The sequence below is a fragment of the Gopherus evgoodei genome, chromosome 3 (assembly GCF_007399415.2).
Source record: "Gopherus evgoodei ecotype Sinaloan lineage chromosome 3, rGopEvg1_v1.p, whole genome shotgun sequence".
NCBI lineage: Eukaryota > Metazoa > Chordata > Testudines > Testudinidae > Gopherus > Gopherus evgoodei.
Window position 1 is genome coordinate 112867227 of NC_044324.1, and position 27339 is coordinate 112894565.

The 27339-nt window shown below is 43.8% G+C and overlaps 1 protein-coding gene and 1 long non-coding RNA gene across 5 annotated transcripts; one reads left to right on the forward strand and one right to left on the reverse strand.

Annotated features, from left to right (window-relative positions):
* Positions 1-6301: 6301 nt before the first annotated feature.
* Positions 6302-9594, forward strand: LOC115648574. The gene is made up of 2 exons (XR_003999601.1): positions 6302-8067; positions 9095-9594. It is a non-coding gene; the product is annotated as an uncharacterized LOC115648574 (long non-coding RNA).
* SGK1 (serum/glucocorticoid regulated kinase 1) lies at positions 9396-20297 on the reverse strand. Of its 4 annotated transcripts, XM_030556356.1 has the most exons (13): positions 16691-17346; positions 15458-16066; positions 15211-15286; positions 14708-14783; positions 14003-14107; positions 13373-13456; positions 13123-13254; positions 12745-12857; positions 12400-12523; positions 11962-12057; positions 11512-11667; positions 11317-11406; positions 9396-10622 (listed from the first exon to the last, which is right to left on the reverse strand). In XM_030556356.1, the coding sequence occupies exons 2-13, from the start codon at positions 15531-15533 to the stop codon at positions 10455-10457; spliced, it is 1296 nt and encodes a 431-aa protein (XP_030412216.1). In that variant the 5' UTR covers positions 15534-16066; positions 16691-17346; the 3' UTR covers positions 9396-10454. The 4 variants fall into 4 exon arrangements, with proteins under 4 accessions (XP_030412216.1, XP_030412217.1, XP_030412218.1 ...); XM_030556357.1 differs by lacking the exons at positions 15458-16066; positions 16691-17346 and adding an exon at positions 19805-20297; XM_030556358.1 differs by lacking the exon at positions 15458-16066.
* Positions 20298-27339: the final 7042 nt, after the last annotated feature.

Below are 27339 nucleotides of genomic sequence, written 5' to 3' on the forward strand. Positions count from 1 at the left end.
ACCATATTATCCCTGAGATGTCTGCGCAGTGCTCCTTCTGTTTGGCTTCAGACAGTGTTCAATTTTATCCTACATTACCCTCGTTTGATTCCACTTGGTGTTTTCGTTGTTTTTTTGGTTTGTTTTTTTGCAGCAGCTTTTCTGAGGGTTAGAAATGGTTTTCTCTAAGCCTCTCTTTGTTCTTGGAGTGAGATACAGTGCTTACATTCAGCCATTTTCATGCCTGGCTAACTTTTTGCTGGATCATGCAAAACCAGCTGCTTTGAAATCTCACCAGAACTGAGTGGCAAAGGTAGTGGTATTATGTGCTAGGGCTGTTCAGTGCACTGATTGTGGCCTGGCTGCAGACTGATTACGCCTTGTATAAATTGACTTTTAACCTGGATACTTTTCAGTTGATTTTGTATGTTAATATTTTGAGTGAACTTGATGATGATGCTATAGTGATCCTTGTATAATGTACACTTGAGAGGTTTGCTTTATTGTATTGATATTTGTGTATATATTGTAATTTTATAACATTTAAAATAGTTTTGAATGAAATTTTATGCAAATAAAGGTGTTTTTGTCATGTCTTTCTTGCTCTGTCATTCTTTCCCCTCTCTGAAATATTAATTGAAAATAAATGATTTTTTTTAAATTAGTTTTTAAATCTATTTGTTTCCACACATTTTAATTATTTTTCTATGGCTCCTTGCTTGGAATATCTAGAACAATAGGGGCTCTTTATTTTTTGCAGCCCTTTGCACGATATGAGAGGAGTTACTCCTATCCAGGGAAGTAGGGGAGTTGGAAGTGGGCCCCAGTATTTTTCAATTACAGGTGCTGTATGCTACCAAAGTGATAAACTGAAGTTGAGAATAAGCCAAAACACTGGCTGTGAACAGTTCCAAACTTTGCAACCTACTCTTACCTCTATAATGGGCTGAAACAAAACCCTGAGTCTGAACATCCCTGAACACTAAGGAAATTTAGATCTATGTTCATATTTTCTGGCTCACTCCTTGTTTAGCATTAACCTAACCCAGCATGCGTGTTTCATAACTATTGGTTAAAATAAATATATGGGGTTTCATGACCCTTTAAGAAAAGATGTTCCCTTAAATAGAGCAGGTGGGATCCACGTTAAGATCATCTCCATTTACCAGTGTATCTCAGCACAGATGGACATCAATCAAAATTGCATGACATATATTTCTTTTCTACAAGTCTACACAAATGCTGTTGTTAAAATATATAACTAAATCTAGATAGTACAGCTCTCAGCAGGATGCCTACTCTATATGATATATATATGCCTGGGGCAAGGACAGCTGCTGTCAGAGATGTGTGCACGTTTGCATGAGCGAATGGGCTGGTTTCACTGGGAGCAGCAAAAATGGTAACTGACATATGATATACCTTTTGAACAATTTATAACCAGTGTACTATTGATCTTCCCCTTTGATAGAAGAGTGTCTCGTCTAGTTTTCTGACCCCCGGAAGAACAGTTCAGACAATTCCAATGTAACAAATGCTTCTCCATAATTTTCAGAAAACAGGTCATGAGGACAGACTTCTAAGGATAGTAGGTGAGCTATTCACAAGCACTGAAATGAAGAGAAGCAGTCTAAGAAACTTTGGCTGAAACTCTGCAAACATTTATGCACATGCTTAACTTTATGCACCCTGGAGTGGCAGCCGGGGATGTTGGGATACCCGTCAGTGTGAAAGCATGAGCAGCAATTTATAACGAGGTATGCTCCTGAAATCCCTCTCCCATTAGGGATGGTCTGAGCCAGTATTCTCTCAAGTCAATGAAAAGATTCATACTGACTTTACTGGGTGCTGGAGCAAACCCAAAGTCCACACCAAGCAATGAAATCTTCCTAGGAAAGGGCAAGGGACAATTGAGGGTGCCTGCTGTTTCTGTCCATTGTTGCCAGTCTGCTGCCATCTAGAGTTGGATGTCAATGCCAGGAGCAGGGAGGGAGCAGATGAGTACAGTTTTAATAGTAATGAGGCATTTTGTGTCTCAAAGGTGTTCCTGAATTCCTCCATTTCCTTGATGCAGCTGGTGTGTCAAATGTAAACATGTCAGCGAGGTACTCTTGCAATGGTCTGAAAGGTGGATGCGATCAATGATGGATGTTGCTAAGGATGCTGCATGTGAGGTGGGACCTGTCTATGCAACTGCACATTATCAGGTAAAAGAATTGTCCATGACTAGACAAACTCTATATGGAAGGGGAGTTAGAACTTATGATGAGAGCTCCTTTGGCCCTCACCTATTGGCATCTTAAATAATCTATTTGTGGAAGAATAATATGGAATTATTCCATGACACATGAGCTATCAGCTCTTTGTATTACTGAATATTAGCAACTCTTCCAATCTTTCTTTTCCAAAAAAAAAAAAAAATTAGACTATATATTATGACCACTGGATGTCACTCTTGATCTAAATTCAGCTTCACTAGTGCAAACTCTCAGCAGAAAACAACAATGAATGCCTGTGATAGAATTAAACCAAGGTGACTGGTTGGCTCTGAGGATTGGTAATGGGATAACACCCAGAGGTGAAGAAATGGATAATTGTAGTTAGCAGATAAGTAGCAACTAACAGTTGTTACAGCTTGTCAGTGCTTGGTGGTCAAAGGAATTTACTGTCTAGTGAACAGGCACTGAAAGCGCCACCACAACAGTTCATACTCAATATCATCCTCTTTGACAGTCCCTGCAGGATGGTTAAGGACTGAATGGACATGGATTCTGAATTTCTGTCTTTGTCTTTATGTAATACACAGGAAACTATGAATATTAAACCACTTGAACGCTCAAAGGCCCCAGAAATGTTTCTGGCACCAGAACAAGCCCCCTGCCCAATTTCAAGCCCTTGCTCCAAAGCATAGAAGCACTAGAGCATCTCAACAAAATTTTACAATTTTTTTTATCAGGACAAAACAACATATTTTCCCCTAATCTCATTCTCAGAGGTGGATGGACTATTTTTGTGGAAACTTCCCCTAAAAAATCCAATCTGGGGCACACACCTGGTATGAAAATTTTCAGGCTAGATAGTTAAAGTTTGGCAAAGTTATAAGTAAATAAAAACAGGATGTTATAATGGGAAATATCAGGCAACCTTAACTATAAATAGTGCTAGCCTATAATAATGTCCCTCACGCACCATATCACACAAAATACTTTAGAAGAGCATCCGTGGAACAAAATATACTAATCTTAGGTCATGGAATACCTAATTCATTTTCAAAGGAATGCATACACTGTACAGAGAAAAGGCATACAGATTGGACCAAAATACCTTTAATCTGTATTTTGTGTACTTAAATATTTGTCAGTGCTCCCTTAACCTAATCCATCAAAACAGTATATCCAGACCCACACTATCCCTATGAATGCAATTACAAAGTGTGTTGGTAAAAATTATTGAGTCTGCAAATTGCCAGAACTCCATTGATTTTAAAGGAATTGCAACAATTTATAGCATTAGTCCATTAATTCCATTTTATAGTTGAACCATATCGAGGTTAAGGACTTGCTTAAAGTAACACATGAAGCCAGTGGCAGACTAGTTTTCCAGACTCACTGGCCTAGATCTTCAAAGGTATTGTCATGCCTAATTCCCCGTAGATAGACACCTAAATACCTTTAGGATCTGGGCCCTGTCTTTTGTTTTAACCCCTAAACCATCCTTTTCTTTAGAATAAATCAGTTTCCCCTATATCATTTAGCATGATTGGGCATTCTTTAAAAAGTAATTGGGGCTGTCAAGAGATTAAAAAAACTAATTGTGATTAATTGTGTGATTAATCACACAGTTAAACAATAATAGAATACCGTTTATTTAAATATTTTTGGATGTTTTCCACATTTTCAAATATATTGATTTCAATTATAACACAGAATACAAAGTGCACAGTGCTTACTTTAAATTTATTTTTATTACAAATATTTGCACTGGAAAAAGCAAAATAGTATTTTTCAGTTCACCTAATACACCTCTACTCTGATATAATGCGACCCAATATAAGGCGGGTTCGCATACAAAGTGGTAAAGCTCTGACACACTGCTCTGAGCAGTGTGTTAAGGGTGCCGGGCCAGGCCGGGGGTTCGATAAGGGGCAGAGGGTTTCGGGGGCGGTCAGGGGATCCTCCCCAGCTCTGGGGAGCAGAAGCTGTGGGAGGGCACTTTTGGGGGCCCTGCAGTCCCAGAGTGGCCCGGGGGATTAGCAGGGGGCCGGAAGCAGCCTGCTCTCCTTCCCTCACCCTGGCCCCAGCCATGTCGCCCAAGGGAGGGAGCTTGGGGGGAAGGGATCCTCCTGCGCTTACCAGCAACGGTGGAAGTGGAGCAGCCCAGCCCCAGCCCACTCCACTCTGTCAGCTCCCAGCTGCAGCACTCCACTTCCCGCCGCAGGTGACTACGGGGGGCGTCCTTTCCCCAACCTCCCTGCACTCACCGGCGGTGGGAAGCAGAGCAGCCCAGCCCCAGCCAGCTCCCAGCTGTGGCGCTCCACTTCCCACCAGGAGGTGAGTGCAGGACCTTTCCCCAGCTGCTCCCCAGTAACACGGCTGGGGCCGGGGCAAGGAAAGCGGAGCGGGCTGGGGCCGCATCGCTCTGCTGCCCGCCACAGGTGAGAGCAGGGGACATCCTTTCCCCAAACTCCTCGCACTCACCGGTAGCAGGAAGCGGAGCGCCGCGGCTGGGAGGTGGCGGAGTGCAGCATGCTGGGGCCAGGCTGCTCCGCTTCCCGCTGCTGCTGGTGAGTGCCTATCAGGGAGTTGGGGACAGGGGATAGGGGTTGGAGCAGACGGGGGAGTTGGGTAGGGGGTGGGGTTCTGGGGGTGATTAGAGAGGGGGGTCTCTGGAGGGGCTGTCAGGGAACAAGGAATAGCGGGGGGCCAAAGCAAGTTTGATATAACACGGTCTCACCTGTAAGGGGGTGAGATTTTTTGTCTCCTGAGGATTGCATTATAGCAGGGTAGAGGTGTACAAGTGCTGTAGTGCAATCTCTTTATCAGGAAAGTTGAACAGATGTAGACTTATGTACAAAAAAAACCTGCTTTCAAAAATAAAATAATGTAAAACTTTAGAGCCTGCAAGTCCACTCAGTCCTATTTCTTGTTCAGCCAATCTCTCAAACAAGTTTATTTATATTTGCAGGAGATAATGTTGCCGCCTTCTTCTTCTTCACAGTGTCACCTGAAAGTGAGAACAGGTGTTCGCATGGCACTGTTGTAGCCAGTGTCAAAAGATATTTACATGCTAGATGTGCTAAAGATTCACGTGTCCCTTCATGCTTCAACCACATTTTCAAAGCACATGTATCCATGCTGGTAATGGGTTCTGCTCAATAGCAATCCAAATCAGTGCAGATGCTTGTTCATTTTCATCAACTGAGTCAGATGCCACAAGCAGAAGGTTGATTTTCTTTTTTGGTAGTTCGGGTTCTGTAGTTTCCGCATTAGGGTGTTGCTCTTTTAAGACTTCTGAAAGCATGCTCCACACCTCATCCCTCTCAGATTCTGGCGGGCACTTCAGATTCTTAAACCTTGGGTCCAGTGCTGTAGCTATCTTTAGAAATCTCACATTGGTACCTTCTTTGCATTTTGTCAAATCTGCAGTGCAAGTGTTCTTAATATGAAAAACGTGCTGAGTCATCATCCAAGACTTCTATAACATGAAATATATGGCAGAATGTAGGGGAAATAGAGCTGGAGACATACAATTCTCCCTCGAGGAGTTCAGTCACAAATTTAATTAATGCATTTTTTTTTTTTTAACGAGTGTCATCAGCAAGGAAGGATGTTTTCTGGAATGGTGGCTGAAGCCTGAAGAGGCATACAAACGTTTGGCATATCTGGCATGTAAATACCTTGCAATATTGGCTACAAAAGTCCCATGCAAATGCCTGTTCTCACTTTCTGGTGACATTGTAAATAAGAAGCTGGCAGCATTATCTCCTGCACATGTAAATAATTGGCTGAAGACAAAGTAGGACTAAGTGGAGTTGTAGGCTCTAAAATTTTACATTGTTTTGTTTTTGAGTACAGTTATGTAACAAAAAAAAATCTACATTTGTAAGTTACACTTTCAAGATAAACAGATTGCACCACAGTACTTGTATGAGGTGAACTGAAAAATACTTTTATTTTGTTTATCATTTTTACAGTGCAAATATTTGTAAAAAAATAATATAAAGTGAACACTGTACACTTTGTATTCTGTGTTGTAATTGAAATCAATATATTTGAAAATGTAGAAAAACATCCAAAAATATTTAATAAATTTCAATTGGTATTCTATTTAACAGTGCGATTAAAACTGTGATTGTGATTAATTTTTTAATTGCGATTAATATTTTTGAATTAATCATGTGCGTTAACTTGCAATTAACCAACAGCCCTAAAAGTAATTAAACATGATAGACTCCGATTTTCCCTTCATATATGGCTGCCATATGTTACATTCTGAAAGAGTAAAGTACAAACAGGCTATTCACCTTTCTTTTAATAATAATATTAAAATAAAGATATGCTTGGAAACACCAAAATTTGTAGACACACCTACACTGCAGCTATAATGTAATTAGCCAAAGAATTGTAAACATGCAGAATTACAGATGGATTTTCTGAAAAAATCCCAAACTACTCATTAAAGCTGCACAGAGGCCTTTGACTCACTTAAGTTCCCCTTTTCTTTATCATTAACTTCTTTAGTGTTTTTCCTGAAAGCTAAAGGAAAGATTTAGATTGCTTTTGTTACTTTAGGGCTGTAATTCAATGCTTGTAATTTCACACTAATGTTGAGGAGACAGTAAGGCAAAGGCAGTGTGCACCACAAAATATACATTATTCATTTTTTTGTAGCAAGTGCAATTTCTCTTTAATCATACACAAATTGATTAAGGATATTAGTAACATTTTGATAATATCTTAGTAATTGGCATCCTCATTACACCAGTGTTGTGTGTGCAAATTGTGCATTGTCCGATTTTGCAGGAGTCACTTGTGCACAGCTGGAAGTGTAATGTTGTAAACTCATTTCTTTTCTGCAGTGTTAATATATTAAAATAATTAGCACACATGGGCCAGATCCTTAGCTGGTGTAAACTGACACAGTTCCATTAGAGGACCTGGCCTTTTATGTATGTAGTTTATAGCTGAAGTTAAAAAACTTCAAGTACATTTGTGTAGTAGGTAAGAAAAGAAAGCTTGAATTGTCTCTTCCCTTGTAAGTACCAGACATTGTTTCTTCTATTAATAAGTTTTGCTCATACTACTTTTATTTGAATGGCTTCATTTGCAAATAAAGTTGTCCAAATGGGTTTTGTGTACAAATTATTGGCTTGATCCTCTGAGGTGCTGAGCACCACCATCTGTTGAAGTCAATGGGGGATGACAACAGTGAATAAAACACAGATGTTCAGTACCTCACAGGCTCACACCACCTATTGCTTATGTGCAGAAACAGAAGCTGAGTTTGGACCTGAGAGTTTCCTTAAAATTTCTTCTACTGAAAGTCAAAACACTGTTGCTTTGAGACCTGAGCCTCATTCAGTGGCATGAGCTCATGTTGTTCAGCTCAGTTTCAGACATGTTCCCACCCCAGAAATTAAATACTTGTTCAGTTGAGTTTGCTCCAGGAGAAAAGTCTACCTGCCAATTGACCTAGGCCTTGTCTGACTACACTAGAAAAATCAGTACAGAACAAACACACTTAGGCAACCACCCCGAGGGGCAGTAGCATTGATGTAAGCAGGGCTGAAGTGTTTAACTAAATGAGTCATGAAAATCTACCCTATGTTTCCATTACAGGGTGGTAAAATACCTGAGCCCTATCTACACTAGTGCTTTGGCCCAAGTACAGCTTTGCTGTTGTAATGCTAGTACTGATTTTGTAGTGTAGATGAACCCAGAAAGTGTCTATGAAAGGGCATTAGAAAGGATTGAGGCCAGAACAAACCCCCTCAGCATCAGGCACCATCTCCCATAGTAATTATACTTAGTGTTTGTGTATACTAGAAAGTTCTCACTTTAGCAGTACAACCACTGAGACCTAACCATTGTACTGCTAAAGTGAGACAACTTTCTAGTATACACAAACACTAAGGCCATGTCTACATCTAAAATTTTGCAGCGCTGGTTGTTACAGCTGTATTAGTACAGCTGTATAGGGCCAGCGCTGCAGAGTGGCCACACTTACAGCAACCAGCGCTGCAAGTGGTGTTAGATGTGGCCACACTGCAGCGCTGTTGGGCGGCTTCAAGGGGGGTTCCGGGACGAGAGAGCAAACCGGGAAAGGAAACCAGCTTCGCCGCGGTTTGCTCTCTCGGTCCCGGAGCCACCCAGCAAACCGCAGGGAAGGAGACCTGCTTGCTCGGGGTTCCGGGACCGAGAGAGCAAACCGGGAACGCCGCGGTTTGCTCTCTCGGTCCCGGAGCCACCCAGCAAACCGCAGGGAAGGAGACCTGCTTGCTCGGGGTTCCGGGACCGAGAGAGCAAACCGGGAAAGGAGACCAGCTTCGCCGCGGTTTGCTCTCGCATTCCCGGAGCCACCCAGCAAACCGCAGGGAAGGAGACCTGCTTGCTCGGGGTTCCGGGACCGAGAGAGCAAACCGGGAACGCCGCGGTTTGCTCTCTCGGTCCCGGAGCCACCCAGCAAACCGCAGGGAAGGAGACCTGCTTGCTCGGGGTTCCGGGACCGAGAGAGCAAACCGGGAAAGGAAACCAGCTTCGCCGCGGTTTGCTCTCTCGGTCCCGGAACCCCGAGCAAGCAGGTCTCCTTCCCTGCGGTTTGCTGGGTGGCTCCGGGACCGAGAGAGCAAACCGGGAAAGGAAACCAGCTTGATTACCAGAGGCTTCCTCCTTCCACGGAGGTCAAGAAAAGCGCTGGTAACTGTCTACATTGGATTACCAGCGCTGGATCACCAGCGCTGGATCCTCTACACCCGAGACAAAACGGGAGTACGGCCAGCGCTGCAAACAGGGAGTTGCAGCGCTGGTGGTGCCCTGCAGATGTGTACACCTTCAAAGTTGCAGCGCTGTAACTCCCTCACCAGCGCTGCAACTTTCTGATGTAGACAAGCCCTTAGTGTACTGGTGTAGGAGTGCTTGTAACAGTATAGCTATTCCCACAGGGGAAGAATATACAGGTAAGGCACCTTTATACTGGTCTAACTGCATCCACACAAGGACTTATCAGAAATCACATCCCTAATCAAAAGTTATGCCAGTGTAACTTAAATTTAATTTTTACTATAGCTAAGGCCTAGTCTAGACTAAAGATAAAAAATAGTTTGGATTTGCTTTTTAAACCCTTGAAAAAGCACAAACTTGACTGAATTTGTGATGGAAAAAGGTGTTTTTTTAAATGAAACAACCTGACAGTTTACAGAAATGTTCAAGATTTTACTGCAAACCAATGGGTTCAGTCACCAAAAAAAAAAAAAAAAAAAAAAAAAAAAGTACATAACCATGTTATAATTACATTACAATGATGGTGTACATTACAAGCCAGGCTGTAAGTTTAAATATACATCTAGAGTTTCAACTGAATGTACAGACTTTTTTTTTTTTTTTTTTTTTTTTTTTTTACACAATACATACAATGCAACACTTCCTCACCCACCCCACCCCCCTGCAATAATGCCCACTGTACAGATGACAATTTTTAAAACAAACAAACAAAAAATAAACCAACAGCTTTGACCAACTGCAGCTGGGGCATTTTGGTCCATAAAAACCTTTCTAAAAATAGAAACTTTTCATAGCAGCAATGCTTTCTTCAAGCATTTGGATATAATTAATTGTGAGCCCATTTCAATAATTTTAGTTAACTGTATATTTACAAAACAAAATCAAATTCTACACTTAATTATCTTCCAAATATGGAAGAAACAAACAATGCCCCACATTGTAGTGTCCTGCAAGTGTCACACTGATGCTTTAAACTAAGTCCCTCTGTAGTATGCATATCACACTCATACCATTTGTTCACATAGTAAACCCACATAACTGAATTGCAAAACACTCTGCAACAGGAAAAGTTTGGAGCTTAACTTGATCTCATCAGAAAAAAAGGCACATTTCATAAAGTCCTCATCACATCCAGGTCTTCAGGCAAGGCTTTTCAGAACATTATTTCCAAACAGCAGGTTATTATTCCTACAATCTACCATAGCAGGCTATGGCAACAGTCACTTCTAATGTTCTTTGCCAAGGAGATAGCACCACTTTGGGGGAAGAACAAATCAAAATGCTTGTAAGCTTGTTTAGAGGTGTTATGTGCTGTTCAAAAAAAAAGCTTCCAGCAAACAGTGTAGTTGAAATTAAGGTTGCAAAGCTGCCATGGTGGAGATGTGCAAATTCTGTTTCAAGATAACTGGTCAACTGGCAGCTCAGCCAGAAGGCCAATATAATAATTAAAAACCAAAAAGAAAGGAAAACAAATGTTCATAGGAAAGAATCCATGGGTGGGGCATATGAAAAGCCCAGAAAGGCTTCAGCAGCTTCCTGGGCACTAGCAGTAATGAGGATGTTGTCTGAAGATTGGCCAATGGAGTTGGGGACGGGCTCATCTGTAAACTCGGGGTCAAAGTGTCGCAGATCACTCGGACCACTCTATGGAAAATAAAAAAAAAAAAAAAGAAAAAAGAAAAAGGAATGTTTAGTCCCCAATCTCCATTTTTTTCATGATTTCACAGATCACTTCAAAATGTGAAAACTCTTGTAAGGGACTCACAGTGTTATCACCTCAGACTCACTGTTTAACATGCTTGGCCAATTTTAGATTGATTGATTCTTTTTTTGCATCTTGCTGCATATGGTCTCACTAAAAACAAGCTGATTCATTTTCAGTATATTGCCCTCCAACTAGCTCCATGCAATAAAAGCAAAACAAAATAATCACTCCACTCTCTTATACTGCAGTTTATGCAGGGGTGCCTTGGCAACTTGCAGTAGTAGACCACATTTAATCAAAAAGCTTTATCTAAATAACTAATATTGTAATTTGACAAAACAGAAATTCTGTTTTGGGGCAGTTATTTAATTTCTGTCTCTTAGTTTCCCCATTTATAAAATCAGTGAGTTCACAAGTGTGTTTGAGAATGGCTCTACAAAAACATGGGTTAATCTAAGTGCTAGATTTTACTATCCAACTATTTAAAGGGGATAAGGAGAAAAACGATAGATTTTTAGTTAGAGCAAAAAAGTATAACTACAGTTTAGCCAGCTGCAGATGGCTTTTGGGCCACACCCTGATGTAAGGGGCAAAAAGCCCTCTCTACATTCTATAATTAGATGTGATACTTACCACATTTGGGTTAAAAGGAGGTGTAATCTTCTTATTAATGAGATCATCCCAGTTAATTGGGGAGAAGAAGATGTGATTCTTAATCTCCATCTGTTAAAGAAAAATTAGATTAATTCAGACAAGAGTAATTGAATAAGAGTGGTGTGATCTAATTATTTCTTATACCATACACAGGAACTACAAAGTTGCACTTACAAAGTCCTCCTTAGCACCAACTCTCTTTGTCCTATCCTTTTGTAACAGGCCTTCCAGAAGGTGTCTAGCAGAATTGGTAATATTTGGTTTCAATTGCAGGGGTTTGTTCAAGATATTGTCATACATTTCTGCTGTGTTCCTGCTGTAGAAGGGGGGCTGTGAGAAAGAAATAAAAAGGTAAATAAGTCTATAAGTGCTTAATAAAATTACACATATATGCATTCTACTGTAATACCACAAGTTATTGTTATCTTAATGCCACATGCTGCCCTTAATCCATACACAGAATTCTCAATGAGGATGAGGGCAGCAGAGGACATTGGTCGGGTCATCATCTTAACTGAAGCCACAAGTATAGGTAATAAGTGTGGAATGACTGAAGTATAAAAATGTTTTCCTGTAAGAACTACAGAAAGCTATACATGGGCAACTAAAATATCTGTTACTTACCAGTCCATAAAGCATCTCATACAAAACTGCTCCAAGGCACCACCAATCAACAGTCCTGTCGTAGGGCTGCTTATGAAGAACTTCAGGAGCAAGGTACTGTTAAATAGAAGAACCAGAACCATAATATTAGCCAGAGGCAGAAAAATCTTAAGACAAACTAAAACCACACCAAACAAACCTATGTTCTTGAACTACAAGAAAAGCCTCCTATAGGTAAAATGTCATTTATATACACAACAGCTAGCTTGAGAGCAGTTCCCATTGCATAGGGATCATTCTTCACCAGAAAGCTATCATTTTAAGGATCTTACTTTCTCCCACTTATCTATTCCATTGTAACTCTCCATCAGGTGTGCATATTTCCTGTTGCTTCATCTACTCTTATCATACAGTTTATAGACAAACATCAACCATTTCAGAAATCAGAACTAAGCATACCTCAGGTGTGCCACAAAAAGTGGAGGTAGTGCCATTGTGTTCTATGTTCTCTTTGCAGAGTCCAAAGTCAGTCAAGATAATATGCCCCTGAGAATCTAGCAAGATGTTCTCTGGCTTCAAGTCCCTGTAGCAACAGAATTAACAGAAATGTTAGTTCTTCTCAGTTAAAAAGTATTCTTAGTATTTTGTGAGCATGTCTATAGATTTTGCAAGCCTTTAAATTCAGATAAAGTATTTTGAAACTAGATGTTTTAAACTAATATATATTGAAATCTACTTTCCACAGATAAGGTACAAAATATGCACATTTATAATCATGCCTAAGCCGAATTACACATTGCTTACCGATAAACTATGTTCAGAGAGTGCAAGTAACCCAGTGCACTGGCTATTTCAGCAGCATAAAACCGTGCTCTTGGCTCCAGGAAGCAACGTTCCCTCTGGAGATGGTAGAATAACTACAGGAGACAGAAAGAACAAGTTCTGTAAATGGTGCCAAAGCCAGTTAACAATGCATTTAATTAGACTTGACATATATAGCTAAAAAGAACAATAGCAGGAAATGGCCTAATGATCCTCTAGCAGTTTGAAACCTGGCAGGCAGACGATGCTAAATCTAATAACTTTTCCCCTTGGAACTTTTTTTTTCATTTTTTAAAAAAAGAAAGAGCTATAATACCACTATGCACATGTTAGGAATTATTTCATTCACTTACGGCTTACCTCTCCACCATTGATGTAGTCAAGGACAAAATACAATTTGTCTGCAGTCTGGAAAGAAAAGTGGAGCCCAACCAGGAAAGGGTGTTTCACATTTTTCAGCAGGACATTGCGCTCTGACATTATGTGTTTCTCCTAGAAATGGGGGTGGGGGGGAGAGGAAATCAGTATTTAGTTACAAAGTTTGCTAACTTGTAGTAATTAACTAAATTTGGTAGCAGCATTGCTGTATTGTGAACAAGGCAATGCTTACCTCCTTCTTTTTCAGGATTGCTTTCTTCTGCAGTACTTTAACAGCATAGAATTCTTCTTCTGCCTTATGCCTTGCAAGGAGAACCTGAAAGTGGTTAAAAATCCCATTACTTTAAATATGTTGGAATTCCGAACAGAATATAAACACAGCTGGGTGAGAGACTATATCCAAAGCCCTTTATGCTACCACTGAGTGCTATTACCACTCTATGCTACGAGCTGCATGTGGAAGCATTTTGCTAGCAACATCCAGCATTATCAGCAAAATGCCAGCCAGAAAAGCCGTGCATATCAACTTCAAAGGTTTTGTTTGTTTGTTTTATGGCTGATTCTCCTGGTTTCAAAAGCTACCCTACCCCCACTCCTGCATAAAGGATCAACCCCAATTAATCATCCTTGCACTTGCTCTCCTTAACTAAAGCACTCTGCCCCACCTATTCCCTTCAGGCCAAGCAACTTCCTCAAAGCTGTGAAGTACCTTCCTGACAGTGAAGCACTGGGAGAACATATGTAGAAATTTTGACACTCTTGTTACTAAAGCAGACTGGCTGTAACCCCATCCCTTAAACAATTACATGCAATGCAATAGCAGCTAACTGACCAAATTAAGGTGGAAAGAAGTAAAACGTACCTTTCCAAAACTTCCTTTTCCAATAACCTTTAAGAAATGAAAATCTGATGGTGTGGCATGTGGGTTGGATGATGGACCAAGATTGATCTGCTGTGATGGGCTGGGCTGTAATTTTACAAAATACATTTGTTAAAAGATGTTTATTGGAAATTCTTGACCACAAAGGGTTTTTATATAAATCTAATCATGGATTTCAAGATAAAACTTTAGATGGGTACATTAAATAAAGTCTATGTCCTTTTCCCCAAAAGTTAGCATCAGATTACATTAAACTGTTTTTGAACCACCTCAAAAGACAAATTATGAGAACTATGTGCCTTACTTTAAAATCTCATTGAGCGCTTGGCTGCTTTCCATATTTAGCTGATATGAAATAACATATTTTAAAAGCATGGACTTTTTTCATACAGAAAAGGTAAGGGTTTTATTCTAAATTGGTAACTCCCTTTTGAAGTTACATTACTGCACTGTGAACTGAACTAAAAGGGACACGTTACATTGCTAATTCACAGAAAAGCTATTTTTAAACATGTTTCTATTACTGAAAATGTTTCACACAATGAAAAGTTACAAAGAGTCCTGTGGCACCTTATAGACTAATAGAAGTATTGGTCTATAAGGTGCCAAAGGACTCTTGGTCACTTTTTACAGATCCAGACTCACACGGCTACCCCTCTGATACTTCACACAATGAAGACTACTTACTGGAGGGGAAGGATTAGCATTCATAAGTTCAGGCTCTTCAGGCTGGGAGATCTTCAAAATAGACTGAACTTCAGGGCTGCAAAAATTAGAGAGTATATTATTTGAACAGTTGACCTGTGCAACAGGCAGATACATCTCACCTCTAGGGGGCATGCAACCATTCTACTTATCAAGAATAAGTTTCAGTTTGGCAGACTACTAGAGACTGTCTATTCATTTCAGAACTAAAATGAAACAGAAAAAAGGAACAAACTTGTGCAAAAACACAAACTGTTTGTTCTGTACTTAAAGGTGAGCGATGAGATGGGTGGGTCTTTAGAAACTAAAAATAACCCCATGCTCTCTGGTTTTATCTATGCTAACTAAACTCGGTAAAGTCTGTTATATAACTAATAATATTATAAGAACAAAATTCTGTTGTGACAATAATACATAAATCTTTTCATCATTAAAATGCAAGTATCGATTTTCAGATCGATATGTACAAAACTGCTGCTACTTACTGCTTGCACGGGTAGGAGTTGGTGGCTATTTTTTGAATGAAGTCATTTAGACCCATTCGCCTCTGTTTCATGAAAGCTGCAAATAAAAAGAAAAGCGTTATGATAGGATATCCCAAAACGTCGTTTTGAAAAAAAGAGAATCAGATACTTTGTTCTGACTTTCCGGTTCAAATTAACGATGCCGTCCAAAATATCTGTGCCCCCAGAGGAGAGACATGATCACCCCATCTTTCTTCTTCAGACTCACCGATGAGTATTGCAACAACTCCCCTCATCTTGGAATACGTTAATGTGGGTCCAGAAGCTTCGGCTCTAATTGTCATTTCGGAGCTAAAATGTGGGTCAGTGAAGAATAATCCAAGCTGATGAATGAGTTAGTCCAGGAGAGCCTGAGCTGCTCTACGTGCAGCGAGTGATCAATGCAATTCTGCTACCGGGCTCGCTGAAGGGGTTTATATAGAGACCTCGCCGAGGGGGGAGGAGAGGGAGGAGCCAACTAAGAACAACAATGCGGAAGAGTGAGTCTGGCTTCCAGGCGCCCAGAACTGCTTTGACTCGTTCAGCTGGCGCCCGGCCCTTGGCGCTGCCCCGCCCGGCCTCGCTTCTTTGACGTTCGAAAGAGCGGGGGAAGGAGCCGGCCGGCAGGAAGCACAACGCTCTGCAGCGGGGGCCCGGACGCGGTGGCATTGCAGGGGTGTGCGTCGCCATGCAGTACAATAAAGCGCACAGCCCCAGGGGGAAAGCAGCGGGTATTCTTCCACTCCGCTGCACACACAAATACAAGCATGCACCGACTGGCTCGAACGGCGCAGCATCAGATGCCTGTCCCTTTTCTCCTGCATCCATTTCCATGAGGCTTTGAATTGTGACAAAAATGAGAAGTTAGCAGCTTTAAAAAGGATGCAAAACGTTGGTGTTCCAGACCTAGCTTTTCTATGGCTTTCTTAAGTTACAAAGCATGCACGCTAGCTAGCTCTGGGGACTGCATCTCGGTACCATCATAGAATATCAGGGTGGGAAGGGACCTGGGGTGGGGGGGGGCATCTAGTCCAACCCTCTGCTCAAAGCAGGACCAAACCGCAACTAAATCAAGTTACTGGAACAAAGTTACTATGTGTTATGCCCTGGCCCGTTTGTTTTTCTCTTCAGAAAGTTGGGCAAGTGAACCGTTTGAGTCAGCGGATACTTGTGGCTCACATCTATTGCGCTGCGCCCAATGCATTTCAATAGGGGGAGGCAAAGGAATGTCCCTGTCCACAGCTTGCAAATGTTGGCACCTGATTGCTCAAAGCAAACAACTTCAAAGTGGGCCTTTGTCTCTATGGCTGGAGATCAGTCAGCTGTTGTCATTCTATGTCACTCGGGTCACATCATCCGATTAATGGGGAGAGCCACCTGGATGCACCCCTCATGTAACTAACCCCCATCCCACCCCTAGTTACAGCAACACATTGAAAGGGGAAGGATCGGAGCTTCTTACCAAGCCCACTTAGAAGCAAAAACTCCCTTTCTCCTGCGCGGTCAGCTCCTCTAGCCTGAGCTGTTTTTCGCTATGGGACTGTGGTTTGTTTTGCCCTGTGCGGAGGAGAATGTCTTCCGACAGCAGCAGCAGTTTGAGCTGCTGCCTGGGGTGAAGGGCGATAAGAAACCCTGACGTTTCCTTGAAGGAGCCGCAATGACTCAGGAGAACAAGATTTCCTGCCCGGCTTTCAGGAGAACAAACACATGCCCCTTGTGTACATTGCCCGGATCCCGGCCGGGACGTTACAGAAAATGCTTTTTAATGCTTTGGGCCGCCGAGGTAAACAACCAACGAAACACGCAACCCCCTAGGGCTAGGGAGAGGAGGGGGGAAGAAGGGAAAGGAGGGCAGGGGTGTGGAGCTCATGGAGGTGCACATAGAGTTTGCTAGGGGTGCTGGGTGCACTTGAGAGGGTGACTGACGGGCTTGCGGGGTAGGGAAAGCGTGGAGGGGAAGGGAGCTCCGTTTCAGGGCTAGCTGCGGCGGGCCACATCCCGATTCAGTTCATTCATTGCAGTTTTGAAGAAGTGTCCTCAAAATTATGAAATCCCCCCCCCCCGTCAAGTTATACTGCGCATCAGAGGCGTGTGGGACTTTCCATTACAGCAGGCTTCTTTGTACAGGAACTTCAGCTTGTAATATGAGTAAGCTGCAACATGTACCCCCATTATTTTGCTCCCCTGTGTGCATCCTTCCCCCCCTCCCACACACATACATCACCATTGGCCGGCATGCCCCTACAGCTCTTTGATTCATGTCTCTAAGTACTCTCTAAGGCCATGTCTACATCTAAAAATTTGCAGCGCTGGTTGTTACAGCTGTATTAGTACAGCTGTATAGGGCCAGCGCTGCAGAGTGGCCACACTTACAGCAACCAGCGCTGCAAGTGGTGTCAGATGTGGCCACACTGCAGCGCTGTTGGGCGGCTTCAAGGGGGGTTCCGGGACCGAGAGAGCAAACCGGGAAAGGAAACCAGCTTCGCCGCGGTTTGCTCTCTCGGTCCCGGAGCCAGCCAGCAAACCGCAGGGAAGGAGACCTGCTTGCTCGGGGTTCCGGGACCGAGAGAGCAAACCGGGAACGCCGCGGTTTGCTCTCTCGGTCCCGGAGCCAGCCAGCAAACCGCGGGGAAGGAGACCTGCTTGCTCGGGGTTCCGGGACCGAGAGAGCAAACCGGGAACGCCGCGGTTTGCTCTCTCGGTCCCGGAGCCAGCCAGCAAACCGCGGGGAAGGAGACCTGCTTGCTCGGGGTTCCGGGACCGAGAGAGCAAACCGGGAACGCCGCGGTTTGCTCTCTCGGTCCCGGAACCCCGAGCAAGCAGGTCTCCTTCCCCGCGGTTTGCTGGCTGGCTCCGGGACCGAGAGAGCAAACCGCGGCGTTCCCGGTTTGCTCTCTCGGTCCCGGAACCCCGAGCAAGCAGGTCTCCTTCCCCGCGGTTTGCTGGCTGGCTCCGGGACCGAGAGAGCAAACCGCGGCGTTCCTGGTTTGCTCTCTCGGTCCCGGAACCCCGAGCAAGCAGGTCTCCTTCCCCGCGGTTTGCTGGCTGGCTCCGGGACCGAGAGAGCAAACCGCGGCGTTCCCGGATTGCTCTCTCGGTCCCGGAACCCCGAGCAAGCAGGTCTCCTTCCCCGCGGTTTGCTGGCTGGCTCCGGGACCGAGAGAGCAAACCGCGGCGTTCCCGGTTTGCTCTCTCGGTCCCGGAACCCCGAGCAAGCAGGTCTCCTTCCCTGCGGTTTGCTGGCTGGCTCCGGGACCGAGAGAGCAAACCGGGAAAGGAAACCAGCTTGATTACCAGAGGCTTCCTCCTTCCACGGAGGTCAAGAAAAGCGCTGGTGAGTGTCTACATTGCATTACCAGCGCTGGATCACCAGCGCTGGATCCTCTACACCCGAGACAAAACGGGAGTACGGCCAGCGCTGCAAACAGGGAGTTGCAGCGCTGGTGATGCCCTGCAGATGTGGACACTCTCAAAGTTGCAGCGCTGTAACTCCCTCACCAGCGCTGCAACTTTCTGATGTAGACAAGCCCTAAGAGACAGAGACCTAGCACCAAGCAAGGGGGGGCGAAGGATTACATCAAATAAAGCTATGCAGTTCTATGCTGCTCTGAGACTGCAATTCGGTTTAAAGAGAGTTGAGAGGTAATGGTAATATGAATGGCCCGGGGTGGGAAATTGCGCCATCCATACGCGGCAAGTCTTTCAAAGACAGCACAGTGCTGGATAAGAAGTCAAGGCAGAGAATGAAGGAATTGCTGCCGGCCGGCTCTCCAGCCTCACGTGTCTCTAGAAAGGCTCCCCACACCCTTCCCCAGACAGATCCGGGAACCTGAAATTGGGTCTCCTCTCCTAGCGTGTAAAGAGCTTTCGGAACGAGAGGGAACAGTCACGCCAAAGTCACAGCTGGCTTTGGGGAAAGGCGGGGTCGCAGAGCTGGGGCAGTTCTGCTCAGTTCCTCCGAGCTCCGGTTTCTTCCACTCCTCGCTTTGCCGAGCTGCGTTGCAAAACTGCCTCTTCTGGACTAATCCGAGCAAGGCCACATCGCAAGTGCCAATTGTTTGCTAACGCGGCGGAGAAGCATTCCTTCCGCCACATGCCATTGCTGCACCCCGCAGCACCCCCTCCCAGTCCTCCTGGCCCCGTCCTTGCCCCATCCCAGCGCCCACACAGGCTTTCCCTGAGACACCTCTGCCAGGGTCTTTTGTCAAGCCTGTCCTGGCTGCACCGCAGCTCTCGAGCGCCTTCCCCCTGTTCCTGCTCGGCTGCAGCAGCCACTCGCTTGCAAACACCCGTTGTCAACATTGCTCTCTCTCTGGTTCCCCGCAGACCCCGGCCTCACGCCATCCCAGTGAAAGAGCAACAAAGCTGGAATTGCAGCCTCGGTTCGGTCACTGTTGTCCCACCCTGGTTTTCAGGTCTTCTTCCTCTTTTCGTGAAAGGGTAATTAAAGTCTTTATCAAATGTCAGGTACTCAGCCTCCGCTGCTCCCAACCAGGAATGTCATTGTTACCAGTAAAGATTTCTTCTCATTAGACAAGCCAGAGCGAGATTGTAACAATTTTAAAATTAAACCAACCTCTTAATGAAGCCTTCTCTTCTTTGCCTCTCATTTCACTCTCCCCCTCTTAAGATCCCACCACAGTAGGTTTGAAACAGGGCTCTGATGCTCTGGCTGGGTTCTTATGTATTGCTATAATCCCGAATAACCTCCCCTCCTTGGCCGGCCTGGAGCTGAAGGGAAGTGGTGAGAAAGTAGCGGCTGATTTTGCTCGATGGCACTGCCCAGTTTATGAACCCCATATTAAAGGTGATTTACATACAGATCAGTAGAGTTCAACATTGGCCACGCCGTACACTCTGCCCCGTTGCAACACAACCCTGAGAGTTACAGTAAACACCAGTTTATTACAAACCAGTGCGGCAACTAGAAATGCAGGTCTTCTGCTGTAATTGACCTGTCAGCAGCAGTCACCCGGGGCGAATTCCCTGCGGCCAGCTCCGCAGCCCGCAGAAAGCACACACAAGCTCCATGTCCAAGGGGCTAGGGTGTGCTGCCCGCCCTCCACTGTTTGCCTGTTGGCTGCCTGTCAAAACGATCAAAGAGTAAAGAAGAGGAGTCGCCGTCGTGTTAGCTGTCGGGACGGAAAAGGAACAGGGGCCAGGCTCTTTGGCTTGGTGGGACCCACCTCCCCCCCCCCCACTTCCATCCTCTTTCTGCAGCAGGAGGAGACAGATGGGCTCCTGGGCTTATCGTTTAAAAGAACAGAGTGGAGTTGTTGAGACTGGCGTTCTCTGCCCACCGGATAGCGGACGGATGGAACAGGCGCCCCCTGTCCAATCCTGGCATCTAAATACTTCCGAACAGGAAAGGGAGAGATATATCGGGCTCTCCCTCCCCCCATGTCTGTTGCCCGGTTGAAGCCTATTGAGGTGTCTTTTCCTCCCTCGCTGCCTCTCCCTACGCACACAATAGGCTCATGTCCCCCGTCTGCAGACAGAGTCGCCAGCGTGTTCTTTAGCACAATTGCTTCGCTGCGTTATTGGCATGTGGCCAGTAGGGGGCGATCATGCTTTCTCCCGTGGAAGAAAAACCATACAGCATGGCTAGTGTGGGATTTTTAAATACTGCTATAATCAATCCCCAATGGTAATCTGTACATGTAACATGGCAGACTTTCGAACTGGGAAGCCGTATTCCTTAAAGCCGAGGAAGAGACACATTTGTTTCTCTTTATTTAGTAGATCGTTTTCATTGAGGTCTCAGTGAAGGTTTAGAGTTGTCTATCATGCACTGATTTTTACCTTGTGTCTTCAATTTTGGCTTAATCTCAAAGGAAGATAACCCATAGAGAAACAAAATCAACAGATTGCCAGGCCCCCTGCTCAGATGGCCCAGTGATGGGTCCAATATAATAATACAAGATAGACATGTCCCTATATTTAGTTTCCAACACAATTAATCCTTTCCTCATTTTAAAAGATGTCTAATCTTCTGCCTATACCTATTTTAAAATTATATTTCCATCGCAAAAGTCTTGAACTGTATGTAGGAATATGCACAGTCACCTATGTGAGAGGAATTATTATTTTTTATAATTTACACAGCATTCCCAACCCAGGCAGTCAAAAATCAGTAGTCTGGTCCCTGTAAAATCCTGAGATTGATTTAGGAATCATAAGATTTTAAAAAAGTAACTGTACAGTTCCTTTTGTTTCTCTTCTGGTTTTTGAGCCTCAGGATATGTCTACACAGCAAAGAAAAACCTGCATCTAGCCAGTGCCAGCCAACTCAGGCTTCCGTGGCTCAGGCTGCGGGGCTGTTTCATTGCTGTGTAGACTTCCAGGCTTGGGCTGCAGCCTGAGATCTGGGACTCTCCCACCTTGCAGCCAAAGCCCTGCAAGCCTGATTCACCTAGCACGGACCAGGCTGGGTGGGTGGCTGGGTGGATAGGAATGTACTTGCTACAAACTAGATAATGCAAAAGAGACAAATAAAAATAATAATACCTCACACTTATATATCACTTCCATCCGAGGGCCTGAAAGCTCATGACAAATAGTGAATTAAGACTCCTGAACTAATACAATATTCATTTAAATGAGTAATGTGCTAATGTTTTCGTATTTGCAGAATTGTCAGATAAAAAGAAATGGATTACTTAATTAACAGAAGAAATACAATTGATTTGATTCGACTGTAATATTATAAGCACGTCATAAAATAGGACTTTTCAAATAAGTGTATCTCATGTCAAAGTGTCAAAGGAATATTGTTGTTGTTATTGTCATGCCTAAAGGTGAGGATCAGGACTGGGACCTCATTGTACTGAGCTCTCTAAAACATATAGCAAGACACAGTCTCTAAAGTGATTGTAATCTTATTTGAAAAGAAGGCATAACAAATAGGTTTAGCAATCAATAGAAGGGAGAAGGAAGCAGAGGAAAAGGGTAACAGTGATAGCATCCCATTATTACATAGCTTAACTGGTGCACAATTTAAATACAATAAGAATGTGATGCAGTTTGTCCCACTGAATGAACACACAGTTTACATTTAAACAAGAACTGTTTTCTGGCTTTGGACAAGGGACCTATGCACATGAAAGCATCCTCTGCAGCTGTTGGAAGCATATGTGGAAGCTATATAGGCTTCTCACCTTAGAGCAGCATTTCTCCAATGCAGCCACTGTGGTGGCCATATGTGGCCACCAGCAACTCTTTTGTGGCCACGACAATATCCTAGGCAGTGACGGGGGTGAGGGATGAAGCAGTAGCTTCTACTCTTCCTATTGATCCTGTATGCACCTTATCTGCCTAACCAGCAAGAGTTGGTGGCTTCACTCTGAGGCCACCAAAAATTTTGTCATGAGATCCCCCTGCCTTAGAGGATGCTCACTATTTAGAGGGCTGTTTCCCCTAATCAGAGGTGAAAGTAAGCTGGTACGGTCCGGCACGGCGTACCGACAAGATCCAGTACGCCATACCGGACTGGACCGGCTTCCGCAGAGGTGATTTAAAGGGCCAAGGGCTCCTGCCGCTGCGGGGAGCCCCGGGCCCTTTAAATCCCTGCCAGAGCTCCGGCAGCTGGGCGTGGGCGGAGATTTAAAGGACCCAGTGCTCTAGTCACTGCAGATAGCCCCAGACCCTTTAAAGCGCTGCCGGAGCTCCGGCAGCCAGGCATGGGTGAGGATTTAAAGGGCTCAGTGCTCCTGCCACTGCGGGGAGCCCTGGGCCTTTTAAATCCCCGCCGGAGCTTCTGCAGCCAGGGTCGGGCAGGGATTTAAAGGGCCCAGTGCTCCTGCCGCTGCGGGGAGTCCTGGGCCCTTTAATTCGCCCCTGAGCCCCGGGGCTCCCAGCTGCCTCTGCAGCTGGGAGTTCCGGGGTGATGTAAAGGCCCTGGGGCTCCCAGCCACAGCTGGAGCCCCAGGGCCTTTAAATCTTGAAAGGCCCCACCTCTTCCCACTGAGGTCATGCCCCCGCTCAGGACTCCGGCGTCCTAGTAGGTCCTTTAAGTTACTTTCACCTCTGCCCCTAATGTAGCTACTACTTAATGCTGGTTAGTCATGGTAATCCTGTCTTTGACTCCCCTTTTCCCAGGGAAGCTCACAGCGTCCACCCAGTCAATATGACAACTTGGCTTCTGGGATTGATGCTAGTACATACATTGACATCTCCTCTCCTTGAGCTGCTGTGCAATTCCCTCACTATTTAAGCCCCAGTTCAGAAAGGGATTCAAATGAGGTATGTGTTGTCTACCTTGATGAATCATGTCCTTTGTTATTAGGTTCTAAGCAGCTTGATTGAACTGTACCTAGAATAGTTTGGCCTTCTGTGACAGAGACAGTGCAAAATTCTGCAGACATTTTTTGCAATATCATGCCCTATGTGTTAACTGCACAGAGATAAGAGTCTAGGCCTTGGTCTGTCTTGATCTTCAATTACATTAATAATATCATTGGCTCTGGACACTACAAGCAGAGATTGCACTTCTATTACCCTCTCTTCTCTGAAGTAAAAGCTGAAAGTTTTAATCTGCTTACTGTAAGTTCCTACTGAACACGCTCTCATCTCTGCCCTTATAATTTAGTTTCACGTGCAGCAACCAAAACTCAGTCCAGCACTTCAGGCTGCCCCCTGCAAATGATGTCAAGTTGCTGCAAATAGATAGGATTATATAATGGCTTTCATAATAACCCCAACAGCTGTTTAAACTCAGGAGATTTAGGATGCTGTCAAAAGAGTGCTGGACATCTTTTTGACAGAGAGGTCATTGGTTGAAACTCCTATTGAGCTGACTGGATGGAACACCACCAATTGATTTCAAGTGTTGTGTTCTACCAAACATAAATTTTGTCTATTTTTTATTTCATGTTTCTGCTACTCTCAGAGCATGTGTACTGCACTGTCAATAAGAGGCTCTAATGCCAAAGGATTACACCTACAGAATCGTAAAGTGATGAAATGCCATATTGAGGGAAAAGCAATTCCCTTCTTTGTAGAAAGCAGTCAAAAATTACAGCCTTTTAGATACACAGACCTGTAGTTAAAACAGCTGCTAAATGATGTCTCTAACTTTCATTTAAATTGCAGTATACTGATTCTATTCTATATAGGTTGTTATGCTGCCCTCGTCATCACAGTATGTGAATGCCTTCCAGTAGTGCATAAAGTGATATGAAGTCTGTCACACGTGGGCCATTCTCTTTCCCATCTTTTCCCGGGGGGAAGAATTGTGAGTTCAATGTAGTGTTTTGTATTGGTAGGATTTTTTTTAAATGTACAGGCTGCTTTCTATATGTATATGTTAGAGAAGATAACATTGAGGAATAGTGCCTGGAATTTGGAGTGCAAGATGATGAGGTTTGTCCTCCTTAGTTCCGGAGGTAGTTCATTCCACAGTCTCAGACTAGCTCACTAGAAAGTTCTGTCTTCTGCACAGATGAGCTTTACCCTGATGGTAGACTATTGTTGATAATTCACCCACTAGTAATAAGAAAGAGAGGGCTGTAGAAAGAGCTACTCTGTATGGTTTACTATGAGTTGCCCTGGCTGGATTACAAAAGTCTATACACTACTGTATAACCTGATCTGCTTAATGCCACCCCTCCCCTCCCCAATAAAAGTGGGTTGGGCGAGTGATATCTGAATAAATTAGTCCCATTATGACCCTATAATAATGGCCTATGGTTGGGGAGAAGTTATTTTTAGCAGAATTCAAGACCACCACTATAGTAAAGAGACAAAAAGGGTATAAAGATGGACAGGTGATAAAAGGAGGATGGTCAGAAGAAATAAAGATTCTTAATTATGCCAAGAATTATCTTTCCTCTCCTCTTAGTCCAAACACAGCCTAAGGGCTAGTCTACACTGGCAATGTGGCAGCGCTTTAACATGCCTTGTGTGGTCACGGCTCAACGCTGGGAGAGGGCTCTCACAGCACTCTAAAAAAACCATCTCCACAAGGGGCACTTTATAGCGCTGAATTTTGCTGTGCTCAGAGGGGTGTTTTTTCACAACCCTGAGCGAGAAAGTTGCAGTGCTGTAAATTGCCAATATAGACAAGTTCTTAGATGAGCAACTGACATGTAGTATGTTCTGAAGAATAAGTAGTGCACCATGTATAATTATGCAAATCTGACACTTAGGTTTTTCTGTTCATATTTATCAGCAGCTGCATTTGAAAAATATTAACGGAGATGTATGCTAGACCTTTTCTGCTAGGGCTATGATGCTAAAGAAGTTTCTTTTTCACCTTTCACTTGATACATATATGCTAAAATACAAATGATAGCTAATCTAATCTAGCTGTCTATTTGTCTGTCTACTTGCTTATCTGTCAGTCTAGGGTTTCATAGGGTGTCTGTTACCATGGTATCTCAGTGTCTTTTATGTACACACAAAAATCTATCATTGCTATTATATAGCGTTATCTTAAAAGAAAGATATCCCTTTAGGCCTGTAAGCCCTCTAGCAACACAGAAGTTGAGTTCTGACTAAATGACTTAGTGAGCAAATCAGAGAAAGAAGAGTAATTTTTGCTAGAGGTAGATATAGCGGACTCTTCACTTGACAGTACACCTTGGATTTTCTCTGTCTCTAGCAGAATATGGGAATAAAGACAGGCTGAATTTATCCCTTTTTGATGCTCTCTACTCTTATACTTGTCACTTTTTTATTCCTTGAAATTTCTAGAAGATTCTCTTTCAGGAAAAGTAACAGGCCATTTGGGAGGAAGGAAGGGAGATGATGAATACATGAAACACAGTATTTTATTTATCAGAATATCCTTCCAGTGATCCACAATACAGATCAGTTTTGCTTCTTGGGGTACATCTTCACTGCAATAAAAAAACCTGCAGCATCAAGTCTCAGAGCCTGGGTCAGCCGATTTGGACTGTAATGGCTCAGGTTGCTTGGCTAGAAATTGCAGTGGAGATGTTTGGACTCAGCCTGGAACTGAGGCTCTGAAACCGTCCCCACCCCTTGCAGGGTTTCAGAGCCTTGGCTCCAGCCCAAGCCCAAAGAGCTACACTGCAATTTTCAGCCTCTCAGCCCAAGCCCTGTGAGCTTGAGTCAGCTGACCTGGGCTAGCCATGGCTGTGCCACGGATCTTGTATTGCAGTGTAGATATACCTTGGGTTACACTGGGCCATTGACTTCAGTGGTGTTACTCCAGTTATATATTAGTGTGACCAAGAACAGGTTCTCCAGATTTAGACTAGAGTAACTGAAAGCAGAGGAATTTGGTCTGTTGTATAGGAAGGAAGGAGTGTTACTTCTGTCCCAGGCAAGTGGATCAAACAATGTAGCCAACCTATGTATTCTTGTGTGGGCACTAAGGAGTCCCTTCAGATAGGTAGAAGAAGTTATCAAAACTGGTATCAGCATCACATATGGCTATTCCAGAAGCTTCATACATGAAGGTTATGGCATTATAACATACTGTAACACATTCTGATGAAGCTCAAGTTTTGGGAAGATTTTTCCTACTGTCTATCTACTTACAGAGCAAGAATAAATCCGAGCACCACACAACATTCCTGTGAGGTAGGGAAGCATTTAAAAACCTAAGTTCCATTGTCTGACAATGAGATTTTGACTCCTTCATGCCTAAATCCCTTTAAAAATGAGATTTGGACTCCTTTGCAATGCTGAGTGCAGCAATGCCTAAATACCTTTAAAAATCTGGGCCAAAGGTCAGATAAGAAATCTGCAGCAGAACCAGGAATTGAACATAGGTTTCTAGAGGCTCAGACTGATGGTTCGATTACTAGGCCATCTTCTTTCTCTTTTAGTGTCTGAACTAAGATCCTCTGGACTTCAGACAGTACACTTCTCACATGCCACAGTTAAAAGCTTTGTGAGTGATGTATTGTTAATGATAGTGAGACTAGCTTCAGGCAAGCCTACTGCTGGCAGCTACTATACAAGTTTCTTCCCTGTCAATTTTCAGAGTAGCAGCCGTATTAGTCTGTATCCGCAAAAAGAACAAGAGTACTTGTGGTACCTTAGAGACTAATAAATTTATTTGCGCATAAGCTTTCATGGGCTACAGCCCACTTCATCAGAGTGTGTATGGTAACACCCATTATTTCATGTTCTCTGTGTATA